This window comes from Marmota monax, unplaced genomic scaffold (genome assembly GCF_021218885.2).
Source record: "Marmota monax isolate L192 unplaced genomic scaffold, Marmota_monax_Labrador192_F-V1.1 WCK01_AAM20220418_F8-fsc00064, whole genome shotgun sequence".
NCBI classification, from domain to species: domain Eukaryota; kingdom Metazoa; phylum Chordata; class Mammalia; order Rodentia; family Sciuridae; genus Marmota; species Marmota monax.
The window spans coordinates 9,613,725-9,637,394 of record NW_026694542.1 but is presented as its reverse complement, the minus strand read 5'-3'; the positions used below and the strand labels follow the sequence as shown (position 1 = coordinate 9,637,394).

The following is a 23,670-nucleotide window of genomic DNA, read 5'->3' as shown; positions in this document are numbered from 1 at the left end:
GAGACATTGAAATTTATAAGGGACAAAGAGGAAGGATCAGCCAGCAGAATTTAGCCGACTTTATTACCTGAAGGGGCATTGAGGGGAAGAGGATGGATGATTGGTGATAAGTCCTGAAGCTAGAGAGACCTTTTCAAAATGGAAATGTATTCTTAATCTGTTACAATTGTTTTCCCGTTGTTCTTAGGCAAAGACAAAACTCCTTAAGGAGGCCTAAAGGCCCTGTGTGATCTCACACCTGCCTCTCTCTGGCCATATCTCCACCAAGCTGCACCTCTTGTCTGTCCCCTGCAGTCCCACTTGCACTGTGGCAATTTCCCACATGTATGGGCATTGTATAAGCTAAGCCCCTTTCTTGGAAGAATTTTCCCTCTCTTTATGCTTAGCAAACTTCTGTCCACCTTTGGATTAAACACTCCTCACTGCACCAGAGAAATCCCCCTGCCTGGGCCCTTCCTCTTCTCTGAGCCTGAAGACCAGGCATTTGTTTTACTGCATTGTGCATGTGTGATTTGATCTTGTCTTCCTGCCAGGCCCAGTGGCACAGGCCTATAATCCCAGCAACTTGGGAGGCTGAAGCAGGAAGACTGCAATTTCAAAGCCAGCCTGGGCAACTCAGTGAGACTGTGTCTCAAAAATCAAGAAGGCCAGAGATGTAACTCAGTGCTAGAGCACTCCTGGGTTCAATCCCCAGAACTGGGGGAGGGGGTTAATCTTTACAACCAAACTGTAAATTCTATGAGGATAGAGATACATTTGCTTTCTGCCTTGTGTGGACTCTACAGTGCTAAGGACTGTTCCCGGCAGAGTAGGCTCTTGATATACAGAAATGGTTCTGCAGCATTAAGCCTTGAAAAAAGCCTCCTAATACAAATTCATTTTTAATTCAACACCACAAAATCAATACTCTTCCTTGCACATGAAGAAATAAACTGAATCTCAAGTTATTTAGCTAAGATCACTCTGTACAAAAAGATGTAATAGAGTTCAAAATCAGCTGTCTGACCCCCAAAAGTTTATTCTCTACCCTCTCTTTCCCCAGATCCTTCTCAGATGCCACCCAGTTTTCTAGGGAAATTGCTAGAATACCTGAATACCTAGAATACCCAGAATACTGAGGCCTAAGAAGATCCCTACTATTCTTGACTCTCCCACATTCTGACCCCAGGGATTAGTTAATAGAGGAAAAAAATCTGTGGCTCTGCAGCACCCTCTGCTGTCCAGTCACTTTCTTGGTCCCAGAAGAGGCTGCCTATAGTCAGCCATCCCTTGTAATCCCACATGGAGTGGAGAACACAGAGGTCCAAGAGAACACACATGTTCTTTGTAAGGCAGGACAAAGGAATGCTGTCTTTCCCTAATTCCTCAATTGTCCAGGCCTATGTCATAGGTCCTGTAAAATACATTGAGATTAAGCTGTAAGCAAATGATGTGTATCTTTGCATGACTTAGATTTCTGTTTGTTGAGCTGTTTTTACTTTGACGTATAACTTTTTCACTGAGGGCTATAAAAGTGATCCCTGTATTGGTCGTGGTAACTCATACCTGTAATTCCAGCAATTTGGGAGACTGAGGTAGGAGGATCACAAGTTCGAGGCTAACCTCAGCAATTTAGTGAGGCCTTGAGCACCTTAGTGAGCCTCTGTCTCAAAACACAAAATTAAAGGGACATGGGAGGCTACGTGTGGTGGCACACGCCTGTAATCCCAGCTGCTCAGAAGGCTGAGACAGGAGGACTGAGAGTTTAAAGCCAACCTCAGCAACAGCAAGGTGCTAAGCAACTCAGTGAGACCCTGTCTCTAAATAAAATACAAAAATAGGGCTGGGGATATGGCTCAGTGGTTGAGTGCCCTTGAGTTCAATCCCCAGTACCCCCCCAAAAAAAAATAAAATAAAAGAGCATGCTACAGGGACACTGCTACATCGATGTTCATAGCAGCTCAATTCACAATAGCAAGACTGTGGAACCAACCCAGATGCCCTTCAATAGACGAATGGATTAAAAAAATGTGGCATTTATACACAATGGAGTATTACTCTGCATTAAAAAATGACAAAATCATAGAATTTGCAGGGAAATGGATGGCACTAGAGCAGATTATGCTAAGTGAAGCTAGCCAATCCCTAAAAAACAAATGCCAAATGTCTTCTTTGATATAAGGAGAGTAACTAAGAACAGAGTAGGGACGAAGAGCAGGAGAAGAAGATTAACATTAAATAGAGATGAGAGGTGGGAGGGAAAGGGAGAGAAAAGGGAAATTGCATGGAAATGGAAGGAGACCCTCAGGGTTATACAAAAGAACATACTAGAGGAAATGAGGGGAAAGGGAAAAATAATACAAGGGGGAGAAATGAAGGTCAGTAGAGGGGGTAGAGAGAGAAGAGGGGAGGGGAGGGGAGGGGAGGGGGGATAATAGAGGATAGGAAAGGTAGCAGAACACGACAGTCACTAGTATGGCAATATGTAAATCAATGGATGTGTAATTGATGTGATTCTGCAATCTGTATATTGGCTAAAAATGGGAGTTCATAACCCACTTGAAGCAAAGTGTGAAAGATGATATATCAAGAACTATGTAATGTTTTGAACAACCAACAATGAAAAAAAAAAAAGAAAAGAAAAGGGCATGGGGTTATAGCTCAGTAGCAAAGCACCCCTGAGTTCATTCCTCAGTACCCAAAAAAACAAAAAGTGATCTCTGCAGTGGTAGAGTCTTAGTTATAAGGCTTATGAAGACAGATTTAGAGGATCTAAAAACTGTGTATGTGTGAGTGTGTGTGTGTGTGTGTGTGTGTGTGTGTGTTGCTACCGGCCTCTCAAATGCTAAGCAAGCAGTTTATCACTAATCCACATCCCCAGCTCTTAGAGGGTCTAAAGAAGTTCTGAGGTTCATTTAGTCATTCCAACAATGGGCAAGGCTTTGAGCTGCAATCAATGAGACACAAACCCTGCCCTTCTGGACTTTGTGGCTGCTCTAGTTGAAGTCCTAATCACGCCACTGCTTGGATATATAACCAAGTACAAATAATTTAACATCTCTGAACAGCCAGGTGTGCTTGTATGCACCTGTAGTCTCAGTTACTCAGGAGACTGAGGCAGAAGAATTAGGAGTTTAAGACCACCTGGGCAACATAGCAAGAGGTTGTCTTTAAAGTAATAATAATTAAACAGCTCTGAACCTATGTTTCATTTGTAAAAGTAGGTTAGTCATAATCCACCGTTGACAGAGCTCTTGGGATTAAATAAAAATTTACACACAGAGGTGGTTGATAAATTCTAAAGCATTATAGAAATATTAACTGTTTTTATAAAAAGATTCTTAGGAAAAAAATTGTGTTAACTTACCATTAGGTGTATTTTGTTGACCCTCAATTAATGCCACTGTAAGAAAATGGGTTGCTGAGCTTGATGGTGCATGCCTGTAATCCCAGCTACTCCAGAACCTGAGGCAGAAGGATCCCAAGTTTGAGACCAGTCTCAGCAACTTAGTGACTCTTTCTCAAAAATAAAATTTAAAAAGGTCAGGAGGGGCTGGGAATGTGATTCAGTGGTAGAGTACTTGACTGGCATGCTTGAGGCCCTGGGTTCCATCCCCAGCTTTGCAAAAATAAATGTATAAATAAGAATAATACAAGTCTGGAGTTGTAGCTCAGAGAAGAGCACTTGATTAGTTTACACAAGGCCCTGGGCATTCCGGTACTGAAAAAAGAAGGGAATGGGTCACTTGCCCCCCCTTCTTCCCTTTCTCTGTCAGCACACAGAATCAGAAAGGCCAAGGAAAGAACTATGGATGTGCAGTACAGCTTTCCGTTCCTAGATATGCCACTAACTGGCACGGTGTCCTTGAAAATGTCACGATCCTTTTAGGGTTTTCATTCCCTTATCTGTTAAAGAGATGTCTAGATTATGGGCCAAAAGGTCTCATTCTGACATTGTAGAGATTCTCCTGGGGGCTTGCCCTCTAGACCCCTTCTCTCCCATACTCCTTACATCTCCACTGACTTTCCACAGCAGACTTATTTGTAGAGCCACCCATAAAGCAAGGAACGTTTTCAGCAACCATCAACCATCATTTCCTACATACACTCAGTGATCTTGGACATCAAACTTTGACGGTGGGGCATTGAAAAGAAAAGAAGCCAAGAGACGGTCTATACAAGTAGGGCCAGGTTGCCTGGTGAAGTGGGAAGCACATCGGCAATGCAGAGGTGATGGAAGAGAGAGCGGGTGGTAGGAGGCAGAAGCTATGGCTTCCTCCAAGAATTCACTCCCTTCCAGATCCCAAGAGGCTGCCTCAGGTGGCCCTGACTCTGGGTTCCCAGTTATTGTGTCCAACAGAGGGAAGGATGTGAGGTATAAGAAAACTGAGAAGAACTAGAAAGACTAATCACAATTTTCATGAAGAGAGGAAGAAAGCAGGGCTTAGGACGATAAAGTAAAGGTGGAAGAAATGGAAGCAAAACTTTATTCACTCTTTCCCCTGCTCTGCATCCCCATGCTATTGTGCCTGTTAACTCTGTAGACAGGAAAAGGAAGACCTAGGTCAGGAAGGGAGACCTGGGTAAGGCCCCAGCTCTGTCAAGAACAACAGTATGCTCCTAAGGAAGTGCCTTCAGTTCTCTGGGCCTAGAGTTACTCCTCTGTCAGAGGTGCTATTATGGTCCTTGAGGCTGAGTACTGGGGGGATCGTGGTGGTTTGATTGGGAAGAGTTGGGGAGTCAGAGTTCTGGGTTCAAGTTTCAATTGAAAATGAGTTGTGTAATCTGGGGTGGGGCATTGTCTCTGATCCTCAGTGTCTGCACCTGAGAGATGAGGATAAGGCTATCTACCATACACGGTTATGGGGCAGAATTCATCGAGATTATGTATAGAATAAACATGTAATAAACTGCCACAGTGTATTCAAAGGCTGACCATGGTTATATTGAGCTCTTTCTTCTATCCTTTCCACTCCCAATCTCAAAATCCAGTTAAGCAGCACGGTGTCAGGGGGGTGCACACAGCCAGAGCAGACTGCCAGGAGATGCAGCCTGGCCCTTATCATGCCTGTTGCAATTGCTGCCAGGAGGCCCAGTGGAGCAGAGGGGTGGAGAGAGGGTCACGGGCTCACCCGTGGTTGCTGTGGCACCCCATCCTGGATTTGCCCATCTCTCCTAATGGAGCAAAGGGCAGAGGGAGGAGAGAGAGAACTTCTGGTCCCTTCCCCTCCTCTCTCTCTCTCTCTCTCTCTGAAGCAGATGTGGGGTGGGGGTGGGGGGAGACTGGGTACTGGATCAGAGCAAGAGGAAAGAGTGATATGCCAGGATTAAAAGGGTTTGAGATAGGGGCCACACTGAGAGAGCAGGGGCAGAGCCCCCATACCTACATCCAGGAGCCAGCCAGCTGATGACGTTAGAAGGAAGAAAACAAGTGAGACAGTGCCAGAGAGAGAGAGAGAGAGAAACAGAGAGAGAGGGAGAGAGAAACAGAGAGAGAGGGAGAGGGAGGGAGGGAGGGAGGGAGGGAGGGAGAGAGAGAGAGAGAGAGAGAGAAGAGAAGAGGAGAGGAGAGGAGACCTGGAAGCAGCCAGCCTTTGCCTGGGATCTCCTGAGCAACTAAATCCCCAGGCAGCCTGATCCCCAGGGTCTTGAGAGCGGCCCGAAGAATGGGTACCTGGGCAATGATGATGCCCTCTCTTGCGTGGCGGCTGCTGGGTTGCTGTTTCATCTGCAGCTGGGCTCTGAGGGATCCGAGGCCCCTCCGTTCTCTTCCTCCACTACCCTCCCAAGCCAAGCCAAGATCTATGCCCATGTGGGTGGCCTCACAGGGGGCTGAGGCAGCCCTGGCTTTTCTTTACTCCGGAGATGCCCAACAGCTATTGGGGGCTAATTGCAGTGAGCGCTATGAAGCTCTTGGAGCAAAAGCCAGACCAGGGCTCCCCCAAGTTCTACAGAGGGCAGCAGGTACTCTTACCCAGGCTGCCAATTTTCTCAACATGCTGCTACAAGCCAATGACATCCGCGAGTCCAGTGTGGAGGAGGATGTGGAGTGGTACCAGGCACTGGTCCGCAGCGTGGCGGAGGGGGACCCAAGGGCCTACCGGGCTTTGCTGATCTTTAACCCTCCACCAGGAGCCAGCCATCTACAGCTGGCCCTCCAGGCCACTAGGATCGGGGAGGAGACCATCCTTCAAGACTTGTCTGGGAACAGGATGCAGGAAGAGAGCTCAGCTGAGGAACCAGACAGCCTTCCCCTGCAGAAACGGGTGCTGACCAATGACCTAAGAAGCCTCAATAGCCCCAAGTGGCCACAGGGGGATGGGTATGTGGGGGACATACAGCAGGTGAGACTGTCTTCTCCCTTCCTGGAATGCCAGGAGGGCCAGCTCCGTCCTGGCTGGCTGATTACACTCTCGGCCACCTTCTATGGACTCAAGCCAGACCTCAGTCCAGAGGTCAGGTAAGTGGGTTTGCATTGGATCTGATGGATTTGTGGGTATGTGGCAGTGGGGACATTAGTCTACCCAGCTGTGCATGGGACATTTGGCAAAAACGTGTGTGTGTCTGGGGGGCACAGATGTGTGTGTTTGTATTCAGCTGTGTGTATTTGCAGCCAGCTCTGTGAATCTATAACTATCTGTTAACACACGCAGGTGTGAGTGTACATACTGAGTATGAATCAGTCCATTTATGCTTCTTTATCTTGGTATTTGTATTTATGTTCTTGATCATATGAATGAATGCCTATGAGCTTGTGCATGTACAGGAAGGTGTGCATGTACAGGAAGGTATGCATACGTAGGAACACATCTAGATGTAGATATACACACTTGTAGGTATAGAGGTGTGTGGATATAGACAGGCATCAGTCTTGACCCTCAGGTCTGAGGAGTGGATGTGAAAGGCAGGAGGGGGTGCTGGGGATGTGGCTTGCCTGGCATGTGGAGGCCCTGGGTTAGATCCCCAGTGCTGCAAAGAAATTAAAAAATAAAATAAAAAAAGAAGGCAAGAAAGGGCTTGGCTTAGGTGACAGTGACAATCCATATATGAGGCTTTTCCAAGGAGCCAGGGTGGGCACTCCAGGAGTTAAATCTGCTGTTTGAGTGGAGAGTTATAAGAGAAGGCTTCCCCAGGAGAAAAATTCTTGGGCAGGAGCTTGGAACCAACACCCTTTCTATCTGGGGTGCCAGGGTCATTCCCAAGGCCAATTTTCTTACATTAAGCAGGCCCCAACTGTCCTGCCTGTCCTGACCCAGGAGCTTGTGATACTCCTCCAATAACTGACTGCTCTCTGAGCTAGAGCAAGGGGCTTGGGAGTCGTGTTGGGAAGCGGGCAGCAAATGAACACAGTACTACGAGGCATTCAACAGTTAACATTGCTTTTCTAGCTCAGTGTCCCCCAATTTGTTCTCAGCAGAGTCCCCCTCCTGCAGGAAGGCAGATGGCTCTTTGCCAGCTCTCTCCTCACTCAACCCAGAGCAGGGATTGGGAATTGCTGGGTCAGGCAGCTCCAGTTTAGGGCTCCTCCTTTTGCTGTGATCAGTTCAGAACTGCTGGGACAGAGTGGGGGTGGGGATAACAGCCTCACTGCTTGTGTATGTGTATACATGCAAAGTGGAATTGTGCAAATCCCCTTCAGACAGATAGATTCTCAGAGGCCCAGCTCCTGCATGTTTGGCATGCCCCCACCCTTTACTCATTGAAAGAAATTGTAAAATGATAGGATGTTGAAAAGTGGAGGGGTGGGGGAACAACCCAGTGGAAGGAGTTTGTTGCCACAAAGAACAGAGCACTGGAGAAGTGGAATCCATGTGTGCCCTCCTTCTATGCTGCAGCCATTGTGCTAAAGTTTGCAAAGACTACATTGCCCCACAGTCTAGTACCCAAGTATCCATGCTCACCTTGACATTCATCACTGTGCCCCTAATTGCTAATTCACTGCCCTAGGGGGCAGGTGCAGATGGACATAGATCTCCAGGGCGTGGACATCAATCAGTGTGCAAGTGGCCCAGGCTGGTACTCTAATACACACCTGTGTGATCTCAACAGCACCCAGGTAAGGATAAGGAGGGTGGAGGGCCTCTAGGTCCTGCCTCCCTGCCCTTTGCCCATCACTGCCACCACCCAGCTCCCAGAAGCAGCTGACAAAGCCGACCGAGCATCTCAGGGCTTCAGGGAAGTCCTTAGTGATTAGCAGAGGTGAGATGCCAGTCTTTTATTAAAAGTGAGACCACGTATGACCTATCCCTTTACCTCCCAGCCTTCGCCCCCCCCCCCCAGGAAACTATCCCTCATGCCTCTGAAATCTCAGTGTGTCTCCCTGCCTGCCCTCCTTCCTGGTGCTCATTGCTCCAGAGCCACTTCTGAGCCTCCATTAATCATCTTCTTTCCTTCCTCTGGATCACATACTGCCTGTCAACACAGCTCTGAAATCCTCATGGTCACAAAGGATACTCCATCTGTGTTTGTCAAAATAAATGGAATTACTGGTTGGGTGACCAGCAATTTGGGACTGGTGTGGGGGATGGACCCCAGGCCAGACCCAGGCAGAGTCAAAGCCACAGGCACAGGTACATCAAGATGATGGACATCACTGGCTGGCAATCGTGCAAGCCCAATACTGGGAGGCCAGGAAGCCAGTGAAGTTATCCACTCTATGGGTTACACCAAGTGCATGATTGTTTCTGAGCTGTACTGAAGCCAAGGCAAGCTTTGCAACTTGTTGGGTGGGTGGACATATTGCTCTGGACATACAGGTGGCCCTATTGCTCTTCAGGGACATGTGTTTGGACCTAGAAGTCTAAGAATAGAAGGAATTGAACCCAGGGCCTCTCACATGCTAAGCAAGCACTCAGTTCATTTTTTAACCTGGCCACATTCACTTCCCTGGGTATACATTTATCTGATTGTGCAGACTGGGCTGCGTGTGGTGGCACACACCTGTAATCCCAGTGACTAAGAAGGCTCAGACAGGAGGATACAAATTTTAGGTCAGCCTCAACAACTAAGTGAATACCTTAGTGAGACCCTGTCTCAAAATAAAAAAGAAAAAAGACTGGAGGGCTGGAGTTGTAGCTCAGTGGTAGAGCACTTGCCTAGCATGTGTGAAGCACTGGGTTCCATCCTCAGCACCACATAAAAATAAATAAAATAAACGTATTGTGTCCATCTACAACTGAAAAAAAAATTATATAAAAAAGGACTAGGGATGTGGTGGCTCAGTGGTAAATCTCCTCTGGGTTCAATTCCTAGTAAAAATAATAATAATAATAATAATAATAATAATAATAATAAATGTTTGTGCAGACTGTGGCAGGAACAGAGCATGTTCCAGTGGTCCAGGCAAGAGCGGAAGCTGGGCCTCAATTTCATAAGCACCTAGGTGAGGTCAGGAGCTACATATAGAATCTCCTAAGGCTAACTCCTTCCTTTGTCCCACTGATGTCTGTTCCCAGCAACTCTCCCCAACAGATCTGACCTCATCCACATGCTCATCTTCTCTGCCAGACTCTGTTCCCTGCTGGGCAAACATCAATGGGTGGAGGTAGAATAAAGGACTGGCCTTGGCATCCCACCAGCCTGGCATTAGGCCAGCATTAGGGCCAGCGAAAGCAGTTCTGTGCCCAAGCCAGATGGCCCCTGATGGAGAAAGCTGCTCCACCACCGGGAGCCTTTTCAGTCCACCTGTGCATCAAAGAGGGTGGATGATGCGGACCCTTTGAAGCAGCACAGAGGCAGAGCTCTGTGGCTCAGAGCTCTCTTCTTCCACTTCCCACCTGGTACCTTGCCCTAGCAACCTAGAACCTATGAAGCTCCTGTCACTGCCAGACTAAACAAAAGGGTGATCTATCTCATACTTATTGCTTAGGGTCTCTTTGAAAAAGGGCAACAGTAGGGGGGAAGAGAGGGGTTCCAAAGAAGAAAGGCTCTCCTCAGGAAGAGCCTCTGGTGGGATCTCCAAGAGTAGATCCAAAAGTCATGGACAAGAAGCTAGATGCACCCTCCCTGAAGACCCCATATAAATACATATTTGTCATCCTCACAGTGTGTCCCCCTGGAGAATCAGGGCTTTGTTCTTGGCCGCTACCTCTGTCACTGCCGACCTGGATTCTATGGAGCAAGTGGCTTTGGGGGTAAGTACAGTGAAGACCAGGTAGGTTTTTACAGGCTAGACTGGTGAGGAAACGTGGGAAGGAAAGGCAGTTTGAGGATCCTGAGAGAGAGCTTGTGGGGCAAAAGCAGAAGGTCAAGAGAAAGCAGGGGATGGCAGCAGGATTTTGTGGGGGCATCTGCCTTCTAAGAGTGAGCCTGAACATGTAGGTATGTTGAAAGCTGGCTTCCCAATGAGCCCTAACCTCTTCCTATTACCACTTCCTGGTACCTCTTTCTGGCATCACCTCTTCCTGTTACCCTGCCCTCCCCAAGGAATACCTACTCCCTCGTGTCCCTGGGACCACAGACCGTAGGAGGGCAGGGCAACCACCAGGACAGAAGGCTAGGATCTCAGGATGCTCCAAACAAGCCCCTATCTCTGCACCTATTTTGCTCTTTACAGGGTTAGAGGAAAGTGCCACACAGACTACCAGCCAATTTGGGTCTCCACAAGGCAGCTTGGGGAGGCTGCTGAGGTGTCAGCCATGTTCCGAGGGCTGCACCAGCTGCATAGATGCCACACCATGCCTGGCAGAGGAGGCCCCAGCCCTGCGGGCAGCAGTACTGGCCTTCCAGACCTGCTGCATGCTGGCCGTCTTCCTGAGCATGCTGGTCTCCTACCACTGCCGCTGGAGCAAGGCAAGGAAGGCCCTGCCGCTCTCTCCTGCACACACATCCTACCCATCCCTAGTCCAGACATGGGTCTACTTAACACTAGAACTCAGGAGAATGGGCCAGTCTTAATTCTAAACCTAACTCACTATATGACATTAAGCAAGTGACCTCCTTACCTTAATCCTGTTTCCTTACCTGCAAAATGAAGGCACTGAACTTAATTCAGCAAATGCTTGTTGAATATATATGCTAAGCAAATCATTACCTAGGCACTAGAGGAAGTGATCTGGACCCTCCTGGAGAGTCTGGTTAATGGAAGACACACTAAAATAACAGCACAGTGAGACAGGGGCAAGGAAAAGGCTGCTGTCAGTTGCTATGGGAGCTTGGAGAAGGGATTGGTATCCTGCCAAAGATGGCATTGGAAGCACTTTCTGGAGAATGTGACATTTGAGTGAAGCTTGAAGGTTAACTGGATACTTGTTGGGCAGAGAAGGTTTATTCCATTCCAGACAATGGGGCAGTGTGACTCAAAACTCAGAGGTATGCAGGAGATCCTTCCTATCTCCAGCAACCTCTGATTTGAGCTCAGAGTGGGACTGGGTGGGGAGCACAGGACTGCAGGAAGCCATGTGAAACCTTGGCCATAGCCAGGCTTAGTGCTGTGCAGCTGAGAGCGTAGGTAGTGGGAGTGCAGATGTGGCTCAGGACAGAGGGTGGAGTCAGTCTAGGGTGAAGCCTTCCCCTAGGCCCAGAGTGACCCCTAAACAGACCTACAACCTTCCAACATCATCATCCAGGCTCCATCCCCCCACTGCCCTGCTCACAGGCCTCTCTTTTTCCATGGGTTCACAGAGAATCCGGGCATCTGGAGTTGTCCTGTTGGAAATCATCCTCTTTGGATCCCTGCTTCTCTACTTTCCTGTGAGTCTGTGGCCAGCGGCTAACCCCACCTCCCAGGATCCTCCACAGCCCCAACCTGGCACCCTCCAAACCCTAAAAACCCTATTCTCTGCTCTCAGAGGATTCAGAGACCTCCAATTACCCAGGCTGGTCTAGTGAGCTCTGGAGCCAAACAGCCTCAGGCTTAAAAAAGCTCCATGATCTGCTATGGTGATTTAGGAAAAGTTACTTAACTTCTCTGATACTTAAGCTACTCCTCTGCAGAATGGAGATGATGATGCCTCTATTGCAGGGCTCTTGGGAGGATTAGCCGTGTGTGTTGCACAGAGCCCAGCACAGCAGTAGTGCAGTGGAGAGCAGCTCCTCTTGTTCCCTTCCCACCAGGTCTTCATCCTATACTTCAAGCCCAGCGTGTTCCGCTGCATTGCTCTTCGCTGGGTTCGGCTGCTGGGTTTTGCCATCGTCTATGGGACCATTATACTCAAGCTTTATAGGTAGGGCCCGGGAAGACCTTGCTCTCACACTTCTCTCCTAGGTCACCTGGGCTCATTCGTGCAATGGAGTTTTTCCAAATCAAACCCTTACCAGCTCCACTCCGCTCTGCCCCCATCATTCACCCTCCCCCACATGTAACGTTTTGGGGAAACCATGGAAAGAATAGGACACACAAATGTGTGGCGGGGAGGGCAGCTACAACAGAGGTCAGGGATCTGGCTGCCGTCCTCAGCCCCCAGCTTCCACGTGCGTCCTGACTCTTGCAGAGTGCTCCAGCTGTTCCTGTCTCGCACAGCCCAGCGGGGCCCACACCTGAGCAGTGGGCACCTCCTGCAGCGCTTGGGGCTGCTCTTGCTGCTCATGCTGGGTTTTCTGGCCATGTGGACAGTCGGCGTCCTGGAGCGAAGCATCCAGCACACACCTTTGGTGACTCGAGGTCACACTCTCACTGGCCGCCACTTCTACCTCTGTCACCACGACCGCTGGGACTACATTATGGTTGTGGGTGAGCTGCTTCTTCTGAGCCCAACCTCACTCTGGCCCCTGGCTCCATACCTCCAGGGTCCTCTTGTGCTGGTCCTCCCACCCTGTGCCCAGACCCTGGGCCCAGGCTCCTCAGCATGCCCTGTGGAGACAGGAGCAGCAAGCTGCTGAGTTGGTGCCACCCTGTCCCTTTCACTGCCCCACAGCTGAGATGCTGCTGCTATGCTGGGGCAGTTTCCTCTGCTACGCCACCAGGGCTGTGCCCTCGGCCTTCCATGAGCCACGCTACATGGGCATTGCCCTGCACAATGAGCTGCTGCTTTCGGCTGCGTTCCACATGGCCAGGTGAGGACAGGCCCAATTACCTGGGTTTCCTCCCACCTTGATGCTACTCCTCCCCTCCCAGGTGAGGGGGCCCATCCAATGATTGTCCTTGCAACACTGCTATGCCACAACAGGATGAGGAAGGGCCCCTCCATACCCCTCCTGCACCCCATGCCTCACCCAGATGAGAGGCAACTACCCAAAAGAAAAGGAAGTTTGTCCCCCTTCTAATTCCTGTCCCCTTCCTAAGCCACCACTCTAGTACCCCCAATATGTACTTTCCAACACACCCTCACTTCTCCCTGCCTTCTTCCTCACTCAGCCACTTGAGCAGTAGGTCTGTTGTATGCCCATGGGGACCTGGCCCTGTGGTAGAGACAGAATCAACCCACAAGGTGATCCTGACAAGTCATGGAGCATGATTCTGTTCTGCACACTAGGCAGTCTGAGAAGGAGAGCTGGAGCAACCTGGGAGGGCTTCTTCAGAGGTGGGATTAACATGAGCTGTGCCCTGGCCTTCCACTATCTGGGAGAGGGCAGGAAGAAGAGCACCTTCCTCAACCATGGAGCTCTGGGCTGGGGAGAGGAGCCTTCCAGGTGAGGCCAGGAGGCCACGCCCACCTGCACTACAGATCACCCCCCTCCTATTCGGCCCCCAGGTTTGTGCTGGTTCCGTCCCTGCACCCAGACTGGACTCTTCTCCTCTTCTTCTTCCACACCCACAGCACAGTCACTGCCACACTGGCTCTGATCTTCATCCCCAAGGTGAGGTCTTACCCCTCTGCATGAGGCAGACCCCTCCCCTTGATAAGAGCACTGTAGATCTGCCACCACTGCGCCCTCTCCAGGTCAGGGCAAGGATGACAGAAGGTGCTAGAAGTGAGTGAGCTCTGAGTGACAGGGCCCTCGGCAAGGACATGGGTGGGAGGAGAAAGATATTCTCTGCTCCAGTTCTTGGGCAAAGGAAATAAGTGCTAGAGCTGGAGAGGTCCCTTTATCCACAGGTGGAAGGCTGGTGGCCTCTGAAAATCTGCTTGGAAGTAGTTACAAAGAGGCAGGTGGGGGAGCTGAAGGACATAGCTAAGGATTGCCGAGGCAGGAGGGTGGGATTGCCATGGTCTCAGCTACAGAAGAGCAGAGAGGATGAGGAGGAGTTACATCCTACAGATCCTCAGAATTCCAAATCAGAGGAGGGATGAAGAACACAAAGTAAAGATGTATCCCACAGGGCAGGTGAGAGTAGGAGTCAGTGGGGAGCTACAGTGAGCTGTGCCCTGGCCTTCCACAAGCAGTTACATGAGCATGATCTCTTCCCCCATGCACACCTACCCTGGCTAGTTCCGGAAGTCAGGGGCTCCTCCCCGGGAGGAGATCTTGGATGAGGTATATGAAGATGAGCTGGACCTGCAGCGCTCAGGCTCCTACCTCAACAGCAGTATCGCCTCAGCCTGGAGTGAGCGCAGCCTGGACCCTGGAGACATTAGGGTAGGTACCACCCACCTCCTTAACTTCTTTGATACCAGCTCTTAAGATTGGGCAGAGGCTGGGTACAGTGGTGCAGGCCAATAATCCCACCTGTCTCAAAATACAAAACAAAAAGGGCTGGGAATGTAGCTTAGTGGTCAAGTGCCCCTGGGCTCAATCCCCAGTATGTGTGTGTCGGGGAGCCTGAGCAGAGGTAGCATTGTGTGACACTGTGTGACACTGCAGGTTCCCTCCCCAAAGGTTACCCACCCTTCAAGACTGCCTTCTCCCTTCTCCAACACAGCCCTAAAAACTGACTCTTCTGACTCTATTCAAATGAGGCTATATAGCACCCAAGTAGAAAGACCCAGAACCCAGATCTTGGAGGCCCAGGCCCAGGCCATGCAGCAAACTGGAGGCACAACTGAGTGGAGCCCTAATCCTTCTTGTCTTCATCGTGGTGGGCAGATAAGAAACCCCTTGGTACCCAGCAAAGCAGGCTGGTTGGTGACCTAAGGGTCAGCTGTGGGGTTGGGCAGTTCAGGCAATGAATGGCCATCAGGATTTCCACACCAGAATCCCTTCCCTGGACCTGGTAGATCTTGAAAAAAACAAAGTTCTTTCTGGGCTTATCCTGGAAGATCATTCTACTCTAATTTTTCTGCTCAAGGAGAGCATTATATGCACAGGAACCATAAGAAGAGGCTTGGTGGGGAGGAAACAAGGAGACCCAGGGATTTTATAAAACCTAAGGTACAGGAGCCATCCTGGGAAACCATTTTGTCCATCCCTTCCACTCCACCGAGGCCCACCTACACTTTACTTGTTTATAGTCCTGCAAAGGAGAATCTTCCACCTCTTCACTCCCTTCTTATCCAACTGCCTCTGCCTGTTTCCCCATGTCCTCCTAACCTTTTCAGCTTCTGACCCCTCTCAGGCAAAGACTGAGCTCAGACTCCCATCGAGCTGGGAGGTCAGGGAATGTAGACATGCTTTGCCACAACCATGCCACACTCGGCTTCCTACTTTATGGAACATAAGTGTGCTCCCCTTGTGCTGGCTCAGGGGAGAAACTGAGCATAACAGACATGCAAAGCCCCAGTTCCATCATTTCTATCTAAATACAACATTTTCTGATGCACTAGTTCCATCAAGCTCATAATCCTCTTAAGGACAAAAACACTGGTCAGTCAGGTAGCATCACTTTTTAGAAGATGCAAAGGCTCAGAGACGTCAAGAAAATAGCCTTAAGGCCCAAATGGGTTAGCAGTGTCAAATCCATTTTCTGTTCACCATGTTGGTAATTTCCCACCAGATCACAGTGCCCCAGAGAATGGAGGGCACTCTAATCCCTGGGTATTTAATGGATCCAGCTCAAAGCAGATTGGTACTGGTCTTGTAGGAATGGAGTGGTGAATCTCAGAGGCTTAGAAGTAGGGAAGGGACATATTATATTTAATGGAAAAGAGATGCCCAAAGAAGTCTAAATAAGGACCAAGGGGGAGACCAGCCAGGGATTGCTCAGTCTGTACATCTCAATAACAGCTCACTGACAGGTCTGCTCTCCTTGTTCCTTTCCTCAGAAGGAGCTGAAGAAGCTCTATGCCCAGCTAGAGGTCAACAAGACCAAGGAAATGGCTGCTAATAACCCCCACCTGCCCAAGAAGTGTGGCAGCTCCCGCCAGGGGTTGGGCCGCTCCTTCGTGAGGTACCTGGCTGAGTTCCCTGAGGCCCTGACCAGGCAACACTCCCAGGATTCAGGCTCCCTGGGCCATGGCAGCCTGCCTGGCTCCTCCCACCATCGGCTCTGCAGTTCTAGCCTGCAGGAAGCAGAAGGGCCACCAGCCCTGCCCAAGTCCTGTAGCACCTATGACCACCAAAGGGAGCAGGACCCACCTCTCCTTGACTCCCTGCTGAGGAGGAACCTATCCAAGAAGGCCCCTCGGGTGGAGAGCAGGGAGTTGATGGAAGGGCCCTCTGCCCTGGGCTACAGGTCAGCCAGTGCCCATAACCTGACAGTTGGAGAGAGGGTCCCCAGGACGCGGCCCACTTCCCTGCAGAAGTCCCTCAGTGTTGTAGCTGGCTCTAGGGAAAAGGCCCTGCTTGTGGCCAGCCAAGCCTATTTGGAAGAGACCTACCTGCAGGCAAAGGAAAGAGAGGAGCAAAAGAAGGCCGAGGCAGCCATGATGAGCCCAGCGCAGAGACCATCAGCAAGGAGGCTGGAGCCGGCTCGAAGGGCCCCCCTGTCAGCTCCACCCTCCCCTGCCAAGAGCAGCAGCGTGGACAGCTCTCACACCTCTGGGAGGCTTCATGAAGAGGCTGGTAGGAAGCTGCCTCACCCACCCATCAGGCACCAGGTCTCCACACCCATCCTGGCCCTGTCTGGGGCCTGCCTGGGAGAGCCAAGAACGCTGTCTCCCAACTCCACTCTGACTCCAGCTCTGATGCCACCTCTGGCCCCAACCCCTACCCCTGCCCTGGCACCAGTGCCAGTATCCCCACAAAGCCCCAGCGTATTCACCTACATCTGCCCCTGGGAGAATGAAGAATTGCCAGTCAAGAAAGAAAATGCTGCCCAGGAAGCTCCCTCAGAACCTGAGCGAGGCAGCCACTCCCCCGCCCTAGCCACAGCCAGGCTCTGGAGGGCTCTCTCTGTTGCAATAGAGAAAAGGGGAGCTGGGGAACCTGAGATGAACACAGAGGAAGGGTGTCTCCAGGGGGAAGCTGATGATGTGGGTGGGGACAGGCCCAAGATCTCTAAAGCCCACAGCCTCAGGACCCCTGTGCAACAGGCCTCCATGCGCAGCCTAGGCCTGGCTATCAAAGTGCTGACCCGTTCTCGGAGCACTTACAGGGAGAAGGAGAATGGAGAGGAAAGTCCAGAAAGGGATAAGGACAAGGCTCCAGTGGAGGGTGCAGGGGCTTTCCCCCGGTCTCCTAGGCTGGGGCGGCCCAAGGCAGTGAATAAGCAGGCTGCCCTGGCCCCCTGCAATGATGAAGAGTCCCTCCAAAACCAACAGAATGCCCACACCAGCAGAATGCTCCAAGTCCAGCAACAGGAAGGCAGCAGAGAACAAGAGGACAGAGGCAGAAGGACATCCCAGGGTCTAGGGGAGCAGAAAGTTGAGAGAACGGGTGAAATAGGGCTTGCCATACTTAGGCAAGTTTCCAAGGACAAAAATGCTGAACAGGCAAAGGCAGCCCCTGTAGGGCGGCTGGAACGGCCTAAAGCTGGCCTCCACCCCCTGGACAGTGCTGACTTCACAGTGCCGGAGGTATGTCCCTGGGAAGTCACTGAGTCACCAACATGTCAGCTAGACAGTAACAACAAGGTGGAAATCTGCCCCTGGGAGGTGAGTGAAGGAGCCCCTGAGAGGGAGGCAGTAATGCAAGAGCTTGAGGACGCCCATGAAGAGAGGGGCAAAGTCCCAGAAAAATCAGAGTCCAAAAGAGTGACTGTCTTCACGCGGAAAAAGCCAGAGAGGCTGGTGAGGGGCCAGGAGGCAGTGTGTCCTTGGGAGAGTGCCGATCCTGGAGGTCTGTCCCCTCAGTCAGTCCCTCAGGACTCTGACAGAACCAGGGGCAGGTCTGAGGCAGTGGGCAGTGTGGAGGCAAGGAAGGCAGAGAAGGACCCCAAGGAAGACATGGACCCAGAGGCTTGTTCACCTGACACTGCCAAGGAAGACCTGTGCTCCCAGAAAGAAAGTGAAAGGGAGGGGAAAATGGCCCAGGAGGTGATGGCGCTCCCCCAGGAAAGGCAAAAAGCTCCCAAGAAAGCAGCCTTCTGGAGAGAACAGAAACTGGGTGGAGATCTGCAGTCTTTTTGTCCGTGGGAGAGTACAGACTTCCGGGGTCCCTTGGCAGTCTCACTTCAGGTCCCAGAAAGTCTGGGCAATGGTATTGCAGAAGTGTGTCCATGGGAGGCAGGAGATTCACCTGCTAACAAGAAGTCAGAGATCTGTCCCTGGGAGCTAGGTGATGCGCTCCCAGGGAAGGAAGCACCAAGTCAGGAGGCAGGAGGAGAATCTCTCCAGGAAAAGAAGAAAGCCCCCGGAAAGGGGAGCTCAGGAGAGATGGGGGAACAAACTGTGAAGGCTGTGCCGGCAGTAAGTCCATGGCAGGAATCAGTGTGTCTCTGGGAGGGCATAGCCCCTGTACAGTCTAGCCCATGTCCAGACATCTCCTCATCCAAAGCTGGTGACCAACTCTTAAGCAATGGGAACAGCAGAACAATGCAGTTGGGTCCATGGGAAGCTCTTAAGCCAGAGAAAAAGGGAACAACTCCTGCCACAGCAGAAATCTGTCCCTGGGAGGTAAATGAAACACAAGACTGGACATTGGGACAGGTACCAAAAAAAGGAGAATCTCAAAAGGACAAGGGGACAATGCTTGAAAAAGCAGGAATCCCCCAAGAGGTCACAGCATGGGAAAAGCTGGAGGCAGTCTGCCCCTGGGAGAGCATGGACCCTGGTAGCTTCCCCCTACAACCAGGTGCTCAAGGCACAGAGAGACCCCAAACTATTTTCCAGAGGTCAGGCAGTGTAAGAAGCAAAGCTGCTGAGATCTGCCCATGGGACATGGAAGAGACTCTGGCAGCAGAGAAGACAAAGATCTGTCCCTGGGAAGTAGGTGCTGGAGCAGGAAAGGGAAGGGCTTTGGAAGTTGAGGCCATTAGGAAATCACCAAAAGATATAGGAAAAATGTCTGCAGATTCTGTACCCAAGGAGAGAACAGTTACTGATTCAAAGAAGCCACAGAGTCCAGGCCTGGAGGTTGCCTGTCCATGGGAGAGCTCGAGTCCAGGAGGCTCCTGTCAGAATTCAGACACTCTGGACACTGATGGACCAAAAGTTCGACTCCAGGAACTGGACCGTGTGGGCTGCAGGGCAGCTGAGGTATGTCCCTGGGAAGTAGAAGAAGCCCTCACTCATGCAAAAGCCAACATCTGTCCCTGGGAGGTGAGTGAAGGAGCTACTGGAAAGGGACTGAAGCAAGAGACGGGGAATGAATCAGCAGGGAAGAGGGAGAAAACTCTAGAAAAGGAGAGACTCACTTTCCCTAGAGAAGGCATAGCAAAATGGGAGGCAAAACACCATCAAGAACAGGAAGTTATTTGTCCTTGGGAAGAAAAAGACTTGAGGGAACCATCTGCTCAGACCTCCAAGGTCTCAGACTTGTCCAGCAACACTAGTAGTCAGGTGGCAGAGGGATATTCCTTGGAAGTGAGTGATGAAGCAACACAGAAAGGGGACCTGAGACAAGACCCAAGAACAGACTCCCTCCCAGAACACATGACTCATGAAAAAGCTCAAGCTTCAAAAGCAGAATTCATTACTGAAGGTGGAAGAACAAGCAACCAACTATCATCCATCTGCCCATGGGAGAGCGTGGTGCCAGCAGGCTCTTTCTTGCAGCAAGACCGTCAGCACCCTGACCAACCTACAGCCAGCTCCCAGAGTCTGCTCAGTGCTGGGAGCAAGGTCGCTGAGGTATGTCCATGGGATGCTCCTGATCCAGATGTGTATAAACCTGACAGCAGCTCCAAGGCCGAGATCTGTCCCTGGGAGGTAACTGAGAAAATCCCTGAGAAAGGGTCATGGAGACAGGATAGAAAGAGGGAATCTCAAGAGGAAGGAAGAGCCCCAGAAAAACTAGAGCCCAAAGGTGTGACAGTCCAGAAAACATCAGAGATAGCTGATTTTGAGAAGCAGGAGGCTGGGGAGAGCCAAGATTTGGGGGGTTTGTCTTTACAATCAGACCCACATGCTTGTGACAGAAGCAAAGGCAATTCTGAGACAGCAGGCAGAGTGGGGGCCAGGGTGGCAGAAGTGTGTCCGTGGGAAGTGGAAGAGACTCCCTCTGCCAAGAAAGCAGAGATCTGCCCTTGGGAGGTGGGTAAAAAAGCAGCAGGGAAAGGGGAACTAGAGCAGGGGGTGAGCAGAGAACCACAAGGAGAGGTGTTCCTTGCAAAGGCAGAATCTGGAGGGACTGAAGGACATTTTTCAAAAACAGCAGCAAAACCTGGCAAAGAACAGCTGACAGTCTGCCCTGAGAAAGGCACAGGATCAGGAGGGTTCTTCCCACAGCAAGATGCTCTAGACACCAACCAACCCACAGTCAGTCCCCACAGAGCAAGCAGCATGGGGAGTAGGATAGCAGAACTGTGTCAATGGGAAGTAACAGATCCGGAAGGAAACAAAATAAAGGGCATCATGGCAGACATCTGTCCTTGGGAGGAAACTGGAGCCCTGTTGGAGGAATCTGGCCTCCTGGCTTTAACAGCAACTCAGACAGAAAATTTCCCCACAGCTCCTGAAAAATCATCATGCCTTTTAGTTCATAGACCTCTGGAAAGGTTCCTTTCAGAGAGCAAGAGCTCCCACCCCAAGGTGAGCAAGCCAGTCAGTACTCTTACTCTGGGAGGTATCAGAGAACCACAGGGACCTTCAGGACTTGGGCCAAAGACCTGCTTAGGCACAGAATCAAGTCTCCAAGAAGGTGAGGCTCAAAGGTCTTCCTCCTTAATGGAAGACCATAGACAAGTAGCTTCTGAAGCTCAAGATGAAGAACTCACCCCTCTTGTCTATCCTTGGGACTTGGAATAAGCTCTGTCAGGTGAGCTCAAACAGATCTAGGCTTCAGGAACCAAAGTCCTTTCTAAATCTTAGTGTTTCCAAAGAGCTGAATCAAAGACACTTGGCCACTTCTAAGAAGGCCAAAGGTCCACTCATTCAAAATACAACTATACAAGAAGGGTTCAGCTCAGATCCCAGGGAAAGTCCCACCCATTCTTTGCTTTTAACTTTTCTTCCTGATTGAGGATACAAAGGCTGGACCCTCTACTTCCAGAGACTCCTCCCACCCACCCATCTAACATACTTGACACAAGCCACTGGAGTGTTACTGATGAAAAGAAGTCAGCAGTGCCCAGAATAGGGAAACTTAATTCTCTGGAGTCTATAAAAGGGTGATTTTTTTAAGAAACAAAAACCACCCAAGGAGTTGGCAACATAGGGACTGTGGAGCCATATAAGGTTATAAAGTCACTCTATGCAGCTTCAGAAGGTACTTAATTCAAGTTGAAAGATAAACTGGGGGAAAACTAAAAGGACTCAAAACAGGTGCCTAAAAAGCCTTAAGGACCTTGTCTTTTGTCTCCCATTCTTCTCTCTACCATTCTTCTCCCATTTCTTCTCTCTACCCTGCCTGACTATTGAAGTAGAGACAATCAGGTACTCTTCCTTCCATGCCAACATCTGGCATCCAAAGTGACATCAGACAAAGAGAATAGAAAAGGAAAAGCAATTTCTCCAGGTCCTCCCCACACTGGGAGGTACAGATATCCTTAGTATGCCTCTTGCTAGCTTTCTTGGGTGACCTCCTCCTCTTCCTGACCCAGCTCTTGCTGATCTTCAGAGCTCATCTCACTGGTTCATTCAGTGCTCTCCTCCTAGCCTTTCAGCACTATCACTATCCCCTCTTTTGCCAGTGTAACTGGAACCAAAGGAGAAACTGTGGTTCTGATGCAAGAACTACTTCAAATCACTTACTCAGTAACAAGAGGCCACATCAATCTCCTTCCCAGGGGAGCCCTACAAAGGAAAGAGGTCATTTATAGCCAGCATTCCCAACGACTTCTGCACTCAGAAAGAGCAGAACTCCAGGGCAAGTCAGAAGCCAGGATTGAGAAATGGCCTGGTGTTAGGACAAAGGCTACTTTCTTAGGCAGCTCTTTCTTAGCTCTCTCAACAGTCAGAGCTCAGGCTACTCTTGCTTAAGCAGTGCTAGATAACAAAGTGCTGGGATTAGATGATACTACCAAAGGAAAGTGAAGAAGAAGAAAAACATACCAAGAAGTTCTGGAATTGGCAGAGGTGAGGTGGGGGTGGAAACTGGCAGGCTAATGTGGCAAAACTGTCCGTGGCACTCAAGATGGCAGTAAGTCCCAATCTCCAACAGTACAGGTATGGATGTCATTTATGGGGAGAAAAGACAAAACAAGACCAAATATCCAGGAGGAAAACAATGAGTTTGCATGTAAAGATTCTGGGTAGTTATAGTTTCCAGAAAAAGTAGCAAAGTTCTCCATTTCCAAAAAGGAGCAAAGGAATAGAGTAACTTCCCCTTCTTTGGGGTTCAGAGGCCTTTGTTCCCATATGGAGACCCTCCCACTTACCCTGGATTTTACAGTAGTAACTTAAGTATGTTGTTACTCCGTGTCCTGGCTGCTTAACCCCACAGCTTCAGAGCTTATGTGGACTTTGCCAACTGTGCACCCCAGAGCAATTCTATTGGGTGTGGTCTAGCTGGAAAAGCAAAGTTGCCCCCACATTCAATTTTGTGAAATAAACCATGGGGAGAAGGAATAAAAAATGCTTTTTCTCAACCACTGCAGTTGGCTCCAGCTTATTCCTAATGGTGATTTTCTTTTTCAACAAAGGAACAACAGATAGATAAGGTAAAACAAGGCCTGCTCCAAAGTCCAGGGTAATAACACTACAGTCTACAGGACTTCAGGTCATCTGACTAATTCTCTACCAGTATCCAGAAATGTAGCTGACACTGCAGATGGTCTCTGCCTGATCCTTCTAGTCAACCCTTCACATCTGGACCATTCGCTAGCTGGATTTGATCCCAAAGGGAAATGAAAATTGCACTTATCCTCTGGCTCCCCGGTGGCAGTTATTGCTTGGATGCTATTTAGGATTATCTAAAGACCCCCCAAGACAGATCAAGGGGAATATGTAAAACTGAAACATTGTTTTTACACATTCAAGAGAAACCAATGTAACTTTTACCCATTAAATGTGCTTTTTTTTGTTTCTCTGCTTCCCTCTCCTGTCAGGATTACATCCCCTTCCTCCGAATGCCCCAGCTATGGATCCTGTTCAAAGCACTTCTCATTTTGCCTTAATCCAGGGCTCAAGCAAATAGGATGCAACCAAACCTCACTTGGGCAGTAATGCTGCAAAGTGATGTACATTTTAAGCCAAAAGGGTCAAGACTAAGTAGTGAGATGAGAGTGGCTGCTTTGTATTATCCCATCAATGCTGTTTCCCCTCTAAGCATATACGGCAATTTCTACCATCAGCACTTAAAAGCTGTTGAAAAAACACCAGTTTTGCCCAATAAGACCTGGTCTGTTTGCTGCTTTGCTGAAATGATAGTTAGAGAGACTGAAAAATAAGTTATTTATTTTTGACCTGATTCCAGCTTCTATGGACTGTACTTTCAAGACAAGATCAGAACAGCTTA

General features: G+C 49.8%; 1 protein-coding gene across 1 annotated transcript; it reads left to right on the top strand.

Annotated features, from left to right (window-relative positions):
- Positions 1-5,582: 5,582 nt before the first annotated feature.
- Positions 5,583-22,737, top strand: Gpr179 (G protein-coupled receptor 179). Its single transcript, XM_046420571.2, has 11 exons — positions 5,583-6,439; positions 7,927-8,035; positions 10,025-10,112; positions 10,535-10,770; positions 11,602-11,670; positions 12,034-12,143; positions 12,411-12,649; positions 12,834-12,972; positions 13,611-13,716; positions 14,290-14,436; positions 15,999-22,737. The coding sequence occupies exons 1-11, from the start codon at positions 5,646-5,648 to the stop codon at positions 21,018-21,020; spliced, it is 7,059 nt and encodes a 2,352-aa protein (XP_046276527.1). The 5' UTR covers positions 5,583-5,645; the 3' UTR covers positions 21,021-22,737.
- The last annotated feature ends 933 nt before the right edge of the window (positions 22,738-23,670 follow it).